Source organism: Erithacus rubecula, assembly GCF_903797595.1.
Source record: "Erithacus rubecula genome assembly, contig: scaffold_206_arrow_ctg1, whole genome shotgun sequence".
NCBI lineage: Eukaryota > Metazoa > Chordata > Aves > Passeriformes > Muscicapidae > Erithacus > Erithacus rubecula.
Window position 1 is genome coordinate 126,155 of NW_027636108.1, and position 10,899 is coordinate 137,053.

Genomic DNA, 10,899 nt, shown 5'->3' on the forward strand with positions numbered 1-10,899 from the left:
AATTATTATTAAAAAAAAAAAAAAGCCAAACAGGAAATTAATAAAGACTCATTTGTGGTAAAAAAAATTGCTTCTCCCCATGTCTGATAAAGAGCCAGGCAGGCTGAGCTGAAGGATCTCCATGTCAAATGAATATTTGAGGTACTGAAAAATAAATTCCAGAGAATTACAGCAGGTTCACCGAACAGGGTACTAAATGTAGCTTAACTTTTTATTCCTACTGGTATGAAAAAAAACTATGCACAATGAAATCACTAGGGGAAACTACAACATGTATGTGACTTAAGCTTATTAACTTGACTTTCTATTGTTTTTCCCAATTTGATGAAATATTAATAACTGTAGAGTTCCTCCTTATCTGGAATAAAAGGGCTCAGTATTCAGTCATTTTTATTTCCTGATTTCTCCTATTTGTCTTGTTAAACAAGCTCAATTGTTTGTAACCTTATGTCATGGCAAATATCTATCAGGCAATCACTTTTCCTCAGAACTGCTCAGCCCACAAGATTAATAAAGGCAGACCACATGGACATCCACCACCCATTTCCTGGCACTCTAAAAAACCTCCTGCCACAAGACACCCTCCAGTTATTTCCTTTTTCTTCCTCCGCTAGTACTTTTTCTCCATTTCTGAGCATCATCCATCATCATCTTTGCTCACACATATTAGTTTTTCCCTATGACTTTCCTGTGTCTTCTTGTGGGGGGATCATTCTCCTCCTTTTATAGGTGGGAACACTGCAGCAGTGTCACACCATATTTGGTGTGAAGATGAGGAAAGGTAGAGGCAGCTGTGGGCCTCTTCCAGAGTTTAGGAGGAGGAGGATGACAAACATTAAGATACAACATAAAATTAGGAAATAAATAATAAAAATCAAAAAATCAAACCAAACCAAAACCCAAAACAAACAAAAGAATCAATCAATCAAAGAAACAAACACATAAAAAGAAAAAAAAGCCCATCTAATTTGGATTGGGCATTTGAGGAAACTAATGCTTTGAATACTTTCAGGGCACAAAGAGCATAAATTGTATAAACACTATTAATAGCTTTCTTTAACATTTCTCTCTGTCATTCAGGTTAATGCTGTGTTTTATTTCAGTAGATGGTAACCACAGAAAGCAGAAATCAAACAAAAAAGAGGTCTCAATGATAGAAGCATGGTGATATGACACAGAATCGTATTCTATGCCTTTGTTATCCGTGACCACCAGAAAGACAGACAGGAAGAGAGAAATCACCAGGGTTACTTTAAGATGCATATTAATTCTCAGGTTGACAAAGCACACCACCAGAAACACATCTGCAGCAAACTCCTGAAACAAAGAATCATGTTACGAGACAGCCTCAGAGGACAAAACTGCTTTTTTTCTCCATAAAAACAACTTCATGATTTAGTCTCTCCAAAATGTTGAATATAAGCTGTCAGTAGAGAGAATGCTCTAAAAAATAAGTAGCTTTATGTGGTGAGCAGTCTGCAAACTGCATGTACTTCTTGTGGCAGTGTCTAGAACATTCATGAGAGTCACCCAAAACAAACACTCCTGATCCCACAGCTAGCTGGAAGATATGGAAGAACCACGTATTTAGCCTATTCTTGAACTTCCACTTGCACAGAGTTTTTTGTCCACTCATACATCGAACCTTTAGAGATAAAACTACCCAGATTTTTGCTGCTTTCTGGAGACAAGAAAAGCAACCAGTGTAAGGGTTGCACTTTAATTTTGTTTAGAGATATGTTTATCCTCTTGCAATCCTCTAATTTGGAATAGGACAGTCACCAATATGAGCTATATCTAAATAGCCACAAAACAGTGTTTGTAACCTGGTTTACTTTCCATGCAGATAGATTTGCTTAACTTGCAACTTCTGTAACAGAGATTTTTCTCTAGCAGAGGGAAATCTTAAATAGACAGATAATTCAGAGAAACACTTTGAACTCATGATTTCATGATTCTTGCACTCTGCCTTTTTAAGTGAGGCCTAAATTTCCCTGTATATGTGGCAGGAGAGGCAATATCTGTTCACACATATTTGAAATAAACAACTCAAATCTATTAAAGTCTAGACTACCATTAAAAAGCCTGCCTTGGTCAAGAGCCATTGTATAGTTATTACATTATTTTAGTTTGGTCAGTTTAGGTTGGGCTTGGTTTTTTGGATTTTTTTTTTTTTTAAGATAAATTTATTTTCAGCAAAAAATGTCTCCACTTAAATAAATTTTATCCACTTTCAATTTTCCTAATTTTGCTTTTGCTTTTTGCATTTGCAGAGCATCTCTGCAGTGCAGATTTGCTCAACCACTGGCCTCAGCCTCTTGAGAGCCCATAAACAACCAGATACTGAAATCTGCTAAAATAAAATTAGGAAAAAAGAATTTCTTTATTTGCAAAGTTTGAGATGCCACCTGCAATTCAGTCGAAAAAGTGTAGAAATATTTTTGAAACCTTGTACTGGCTTGGCCATGACAGATTGAAAGAGAAGCCAAGAATGTGGTTACCCTTTGCTCAGGGCATGACATCACTGACTGGAGCAGTACTTCACAGGAAAAGAAGCAAACCCACCCAGTCAGGTTTCATGTAACTTTTTATTAAAATAGTACTTACAAATAACATATCCTATGAAACTACAGAGTTCAATTTTAATTCCTGAATTTTACAGGTCAGCATTAATATTGCCACATACTTTCAAATGGTGTAAAACAAGTACATTGGGATCTTTAGTACAAAATAAACTTCTTTGATGAACAAACTATCTGAGCATATCTATACAGAAAGCAATTTTTTTCCAAACAAGAGCTACAATTAAAACTAGGTATTACCCTAAACTACCAGCTAAATCTCCAAAACATCATAACAGCTTCACCTTAAACTGTTCCAGGAGCAATTTACCTAACATATGTTACTACATATTACTACTATATTGCATAATATTAATTATATTACTTATATTATATTTTACTCTATTATAATTTAAACATATATTACCATTACATTCTTATTCTATAATAACATATATTACAAGAGAGATATATTTCATGTACTGCAGCTGGTTCCATATTTTAACATTAAACAGTTGCAGCATTAGAAAACCCATAAAAAAGTCCTTATTTAAAAATTTCAGTTTCCTTTAGGAATCCAGACGAGCTCTTTTCTTTGGAGATGTCTCACGATCTTCATCATCTGGATAACCAAATATTTCAAATAGACCTCTCTGCCAATTAGAAAAAGGTACAAAAATGAAATTCACACATTGAAAAAATACAGTCTGCACATCTGTTTGCCCCCAGGTCAAAAGGGGTGAGCAATAAAATTCTTGCCAGAGTTTTCTCTAGCTCCTTGGAAGCTAAGATTCAAATAATGCTCAGCTGTAAAAGGCACAAAAGAGGTATCACTTCCTACATTTTGTCTGCTTAAAAACACGTATTCATTCCCTGATGGGGAATAGACTCCAAAAAAGGCAATCCCATCTGTATATCACACACACAGAGCACTAGCTGGGCAGGAAAGAAAGCCAGAGTAGGAACAGTTTAATCATGCAGAAGAGGCAAAATTACCCTGTGTCCACCAGATTAACAGCAGACTCCAGTCCCATCCTATCCTCCTTAAACCATACCCTAAACTAGTCAGGGTTTCATTCTTGGTGAAAGTAGTCAAGGATTTGGATGATTTTAACCCTAAGACACCCTGTACAAGGCTATTTGCTGACCGTGCCGCATTACAGCCAGTGAAGCCCTAGGAGGTTGCTCTGCTGTCCTACCTGAGGATAGGAGCTTCCATAAAAGTTCTCTCCCACCTTGGGGGCTGTCTCCACTGTGGTCTGGGTTGTGTACGGTGGATAGGAGCCATTGGAGCTTGCTGGTGGCATTGGAGCTGCCTTCTCTTCGCCTTCACTGAACTGATCTTCATCCACCCGTAAGCTCATTGCTCCTTTGACAAATGTCTCACCAGGCAATTTGGAGGAGACACTGCAAGAGACACAGGACAAGTGATTGAAGCTTTGCCTGATGTTTCAGACTCAGTCAGGCCATAAATGGCTTCCAAAGCTTTAGAATGAATTAGGTGACTCGGGGAAGACAATCCAGCTCCATCCCTGCTTTCACCCTCACCAGAAGCTTCACAAATACACAGCTGATAATGAGGCAGACTGAATTCTAACTCAGAAGAACAGAGCAAGATTCTGCTCTTCATAAGCTGAGAGTTTTCTCAGTGGAACATTTAATCTACTGACCACATCAGCTCTACTCAATAAAAGGTAGATGGGGGATTACTCTAACCCAAGAAGTTTTCAGAAGGAATGAAATCCAACCCCAATCCCAGCCACCTGCTTCTGCTGCTCTATGGGAAATTAAAAACCAACCAGTAGGCTTGCAGAATGGCAGGCACTGGCATCCTCGTTAGACAGAAACTGGGCCATACCTGTTTGGTTTCTGATTTGGCTGGTCTTTTTCTTGCTCATATTTTGTCTTCAGTCCCTGGAATGTGTGAATGTATTGGAGAGATTCCAGTGCATCAGAGAAGTTCTCAACTATATGAGCAATAAGGAGCTGAATGTCCTCCTGAATAAGAACAAAACAGGGCTTCACTCTCAAAAGTTTGCATGCACAAAATCGGAAAGCTTTCAACTTTATTTTGGAAAGTAACTGATTCCTTATCTCGAACCAAAATATTCTTGTCAAGAACGAATGGGGAACAATCAGATTTATTCTTAGGAAAAGAGTTGAAATCTAGAGAGAATTATTAAACTTCCCTTAGAAATGGACAATAGAGTCTGCAACGTCCCAAAATTTGTGACCGTTCCATTAAAACAGGATGTTTGCTATCTTGGAAATCTTCCTTTTGCCTCTTGCCCTGCAAGGTCATGGACATGTCAGTGCTGAAGCTGCTGCTGAACTTACCATTCGGATGAATTCAAACAGCTCCAGCAAGGCAGAGTTGAGCAGATTGCTCCTATTCCTGTTGTCCAACATAGCATTTACAACTGGTTCAAACAGGTTTCCCAGAGTGATGTAGCGGATATACAGTTCATCTTTCAGGCCAATTATCCTCCTCAGAAAGCGAAGAGCACCTGTGTGAAGAAAGGTATTCAAGCATTCAACAAGCACATGACAGGGCTGTCACCTTCTTACGGAAGAATTGAAAAACCTGGTGTTATCCCAAGAGGAAGATGCAGCCCCGAAGCACAGAAGCAGATTTGTTGACAGGTGACCTTTCTTTCCTTCTTTGACTTTCCTGGGTATTTGAAGGTCATCAGGAATCATGGATTTTTTGTCTCAAGTCCAGCAGCAATGCATTCCAGCATGCGTCAATTTAAACTATCAACTCCTTTGTGTTCTTCTTCCGTGTTCCCCTCCCAGAACCAGCCCTGAGTCTTTAAAGACCCTGCTTCCCAGGATTTCATTCACTCTCCACAATGAGAACCAGATTCAGGACATTATTAAGAAAGGACACAATTTCTACTGAAATGAGGCAAGAAATCTTATTCCAAAGGATCCTGTCATGGAGATTTGAAAGGATCCCTGTAGACTTCAAAAGAGACAACAGTTCTTCTCTCACCGCAAACTGCATTGGTCTGTGCTTACAGATAGCTGCTACCTCTTTTTTCCCAAATGACTTAGTTGTAGCCAATGAAACACAGCAAATGAGCATGAATTCTGAGTTCAAGTGTACATCAACACTCTTACACCTTCCACATAGGACACACAAAGCCTTTAAAAAATAAATCACAGCAGTTCCATACTCACACAAGGCCAGAAATTTGTGTTTGGATTTCAGCAAGACCAGTATTCTTCTCAGGAGATCTTTGTTCATAATGTACCTCTTCATGTGGTATTTGTGCCGTTCCACACAAAAAGACAGCAGCTCCAAAACTGAGGCAAGTATTTCTGCCGTTTGATAATTATCTACAAGATAAATTAATGCTTTAAGTTGTACAAAAATTAAATCCTCTACTGTCAGCGTACACTAAATTTAGTTGCTATTGCAGTTTCTGATATATTTTTTGTGGATTTTTGTTTTACTGTATTTCTTTGGGAGGTCAGAACAATTGTGGCTTTTTTTTTTTTTTTTTTTTTTTGGTGCCTTTTTTGATATTATAATAAGTAAATATTCTTTAAAATTAGACTAGTAAAACTATGACATTATTTTCAATACACATGAAGGAAGTGCATCTTTACAAAGTATACCATCAAGCTATGTCAGCATTCACAGCTTCAGGAAAGGGCTATGAAAACTCCTGCCCACATAATCCCTGTCCCTGGAGGAATAGAAGCTTGCAGCTAGCCTGTTCCCAGCAGGCATCACAAGTCTGTTGCTATTACCAGGACTGTGCTGCCGTTCAAAGGGAAAAAAATTGAAATTGTTCTTACCTATTTCATGCCATTCTTCTGATGCATCAGCCGGAAGCGGTGCAGTAAGAACATGAATGTAATGGTCGTAGAAGTTATCGAGAAATTCAAATATTTCTAAATGCTAAAACAACAATAACTTCATTAAACACTGACATACATACAACCTTTTAAATGAAAAATGAGTGGTAACAGAAGAAACAGTTTACAAAGAATTCTACTGAGTTTTTTGGGTCTGCAGAACTGTCTTCACACAGGATCAATTTCTTTATTTTGGGAAAAACTTGTGAGACATCCAACCAACCTAGCTGTCATTAAAATAATCCCCAGCATATATACTGGAAAAAATAGCAGGGACTCCAAGTGCTTGACAAAGTCTTCTTAAACCATTCTTAAATGCATGTAGTTTTGCCCAGAAAAAAACTGTAAACCATTTTACAGGTATTCTGGTCCATTGCAATGTATTTAAATAGTTCAGGATTTATCATCCAGATGGAGAGAGCTATGGCCAGACAATTCTATGGCCCTGACACATGGGACTGTGTGGTTTAATACTGGCACAATGCCCCATACACATACCTTGCATTAGCAAAATTAGCTTATCTTTTGCTTATTTAAAGTTGCTGTCAGACCACATGCCACTCAATTAAAAAACCTTATCATTTGTTGTCCTCTGCCCATAATAATAGCAATAGAGAATATCAGGCTTTTAAGTTTGACAAGACAGTATCATGTCTTCTGCCATTCCTGTTCTCTTACACTAGCTGTGGTCAGCATTTTCTCTGGATCGATCAGTGCACGCAAAATCTCCATTAACTGATGATCACCTCCAAATTCAGGGTCAGGACTACAGATTATCTGCTTAATGATCTCAGTGATGAGTTGGGTATCCTGCAAAAAAATCCAAAGAAAGAAATCACAAAATAATTATTCACAAGAATGGAATGAGGTCCCCATTTTCTGCAATTTTTTAAAAACAAAAATTAAAACAAAATACAGAAATATCGTTTTTATTTTACTGGTTATTTTCCTGTTTGCCCTAAAACTGGTATATTCAACAAACTCCAAATCACTTTTACTCACATTCTCACTCTGTCGGGCCTCTTGCATTGCAAATTCGTGGACCATGGCTGGACTAAATTCTACTAGATAAGACAATATATCTGTAGCAGCAGATTTAACTTGCAGATCATCCACTCCCTCACACACAAAAATAAAAAAAAGAGATAAATTTGTTAGAGTAAATAAAGTTTGAGATTTCTTATTGCATGAGGCTGTCAAAAAGAGGCAGTTTAAAAACTGCAGAATATTTTGTCACAAAAAATTTCATAAACATAATATAGTTACAGAAAAACCACAAGGAACCAGGCAAATCCATTCCCTTCTATTTTCATCCTTTAGAAAGGGCAAAAAGCTTTCTGTCAATTTAAGAACCCTAACTTAGGCTGGAAACATTCACAACATCCTACTTGCTTGAATATCTAAGACGTTTTGATATTCTATACCTGCTGTCCACAATTTATTCCTTTTGTACTAAAGAACCACTGTACAAATCAAGGTGCACAACAGTTTCTGTAACCATCTAGAGGCAACAAGAATTCAGACCTTTCCTTAAGGGATGTGATTTTCTCCAATAAAAAAACAACAATCAAGTTTCCACATGAAAAAATCTCTTTCACCTTTTGACTACCTTGTCAAAAGGACTTCACTGCCCTCAGATTTCTCCAAAAGTAAAATAGTAAGAGCAGTCAAGCCAAGTTACTCCAGAGCAGAACTGTGGGCAGCTTCTGGATTCTGGACATTATCAGAAACCTCCACTCTCAGCAAAGCAAAGGTCTCCAATCAGACTTGTAAAAAGATGCTCAGTAGATAAAAATATTTTAAAAGGCTATATGACTGTATGATTTTATAGTTTTATTGAAACCAGTTCCAAGTTTTCACTTACCATTAACATTTCAAGAGTTGCAAGAAATCCCAACTTCGCCAAAGTTTTAGGAAATTCATCTCTTTTCTCAGGTAACGTGAAAGAAAAGGCACAGAATTCCTTGAAAAACTTCATCTGGTGCACAGGGGGGAAAAAAAAGTTTGGTGCATTTGAGTCAGAAAACTCTCCGAAAGAAGGAAACAGTTACAATTTGTACCAGGGGGGTGCTGGACTGGCTGCTTCTCCATAAGTACTTCTGGAACTGCAGAACTCTCAGAACAGTTTCACTTTCTAATTCATCCCTCTCCCTTAAAGCCTTTGAGGAACCACCAAGACTACTGACTTACCAATTCACATCGTTGCTCTCCATCTGTAGCTTCATTTGTTAATCGTGTGAAAATTTCAGGCAAAAATTCTTCATCCTCCTGTGGAGCGCACAAAAAGAACACAAATTACACAGTGCCTTCTGGAAAGTGAAAGCATGATCTTTCCAGGATCCCACACGGCACACAGTCCAACTTTCCACACTGTCATTATTTTTATCACAAAGAAGGCAAATGTTAGAGTGCACATCTAGCAGGATCATTCCCAGTCTTTCAGCACTACTTCTGTGCAGCTGGAGCATCTCCAGCACACCAGAGCCACAGTAAAGCTGGTAACAGGGCATGAAGCCCAAAGATGATCCCTGAATTCGTGTCTACAGAGCGTGACATTTCCTTTCCTTCTCTGCCTTGCCACCTCTATGCTTTGCAGTTCCGCCCAGCCCCATAGACGCCCTGTGGGATTTGCCATACCCACACCCACATCGAAAGGAGCACTTTGCACATAAACTTCCACTCGTAAACCACTCGTGCACTTCTGATGTAAAAAGGGCTAACCAAGAGAAAACTTTGGCCCTACTCTACCTGAGCCATTCTTACTACACTGTGAACATCCCAAGGAGATCAGTTTCCCTCGTTTGGATCTGCAGCATTGCAAAGCACCTTCTCAGTTCATCTCTCTGAGGTTAACAGATTACAGGTTGGCTGCAGCCACATTCTCCTGAACCCTACTTGCAGTAAAACCAGCTCTCCCACATGCAGGAACTCTGCTTTGCCAAGATGGGAAACTTTTGTGACTATTATTTGCTTTTCAGATTCACATCCTCTACTGATACGAGATATTTAAGGCAAATACAGGACAACACTGCACATCTTGTAAATCATTTAATGCTTCAGACTCCAAAAACCTGGCAACGTCATTGTCTCTCAAGTGTTTTGGTGCTTTCTGCCATATCTGTCCACCCATTTCTCTGCATTCCTTTACATGGAACACAGTGTAGTAGATGTCCCTGGAACAAAATATCAGAAGTTGCATGTTCCTTAAATACTTATAGAAAACCAGCTCCAAAGATTTGCTTGGCAACCAAAGGACTTTATCTTGTTACAGCCCATAAAAAGTATTAAGACAGTGACCTGAAATGTATGATTTTGAAAATACAAAATCCAAGGGATCAGAAGGAAGGGAAAGCATTCAAAACATGGTGCAAATGAAAGTGCCTGTGATTAACTTCTATGGTGTTCACCAGCTGTAGACCATTTCCAAAGTACAGCCAGAGGGATCTCTACAGATCCCATCTAAGCCACATTAAAAAAACACTCACCTGCAACTCACGTAAAATCTCCTCTTTCCTGGAGCTGATGAAGGAATTGAGGGTAGAAAGACAACCCTCTTCAAAATCCGATGGATTAGGCATGATGATGGCCCGAATGTACTGTGCCCTGAATGCCTCGTTGATTTTTTCCCTGAGTTCAGGGTCTCTGGTAGGAATAACCTCCGGTAGCTTGGCTCTTTTGGTAAAGGATTCCCTGTGCCGTCTTGGTTCAGCCAAACAAGGATCATACTCAAGGCATCCGACAACATCCAGAATACACTCATCAGAAAACATCACCTCAAACAGAATGTTTTTGTCCAGGTACAGAATTTTTCTCACAATGTCAAACAGAAGATGCAAGCCTTCAGTGTTCTCTGCAAGCTCACAGACTCGGAAAAGCTTGAGCAGCTTTGGAATATAGCCTTTATGCCTCAAGGCCAGCGTTAGCTTTCCCTTACGGGCGCGTGAGAAGCGAACAGAGGTCACTAGGTCTGCAATCTCTCTAAGTCTGGGGAGCTTACAGGCAGGAAGGTCCATGAAACGACTAATTCTAACCATTTCTTCAGGTGCTCCTCTTCTGACTCAAGAAGGTCCTGGGTGACTTCCACAGAATGACACCAATACCCAAAGAGGACAAGAGAGAAGCAAGACTGGAGGCCACTCTGCACTGTCCTTCTACTGCTCTGCCCCTCCAACTGCTGAAGGTGTTCTTCAGTCATTATGATGTACCTGGATCAGAGGCTGCTGATTGGTCCGTCCCTCTAACTGCCAGAATTCAGAATGTTGGGCTCGTGGCTGTCAAGGGTTACGGTAGATGACCAACGGCTCTTGTTCGCTGTTGACCTTTTGGAACTTCTCGAACCCCTCCCAGTAACTTCTGAGGGCCTCTAAGAAGGCTGGAGAGGGCCTCTTCCCAAGGGCAGGCAGGGAAGACAGGGAATAGCCTTAAGCTGTTTCTATTAGATATTAGGAAAAGGTGCTGGACTGTAAGAGTG

At 39.4% G+C, this 10,899-nt stretch overlaps 1 protein-coding gene across 1 annotated transcript; it reads right to left on the minus strand.

Moving 5' to 3' along the window:
* Positions 1-2,707: 2,707 nt before the first annotated feature.
* LOC306815738 (serine/threonine-protein phosphatase 4 regulatory subunit 3-like) lies at positions 2,708-10,638 on the minus strand. The gene is given in 11 exon segments (XM_079332288.1): positions 2,708-3,214; positions 3,797-3,968; positions 4,420-4,559; positions 4,899-5,068; positions 5,745-5,903; positions 6,369-6,471; positions 7,107-7,238; positions 7,431-7,547; positions 8,619-8,696; positions 9,914-10,470; positions 10,473-10,638. Coding segments are annotated over 11 exon segments (1,863 nt in total). The 5' UTR covers positions 10,624-10,638; the 3' UTR covers positions 2,708-3,130.
* Between the last annotated feature and the right edge of the window lie 261 nt (positions 10,639-10,899).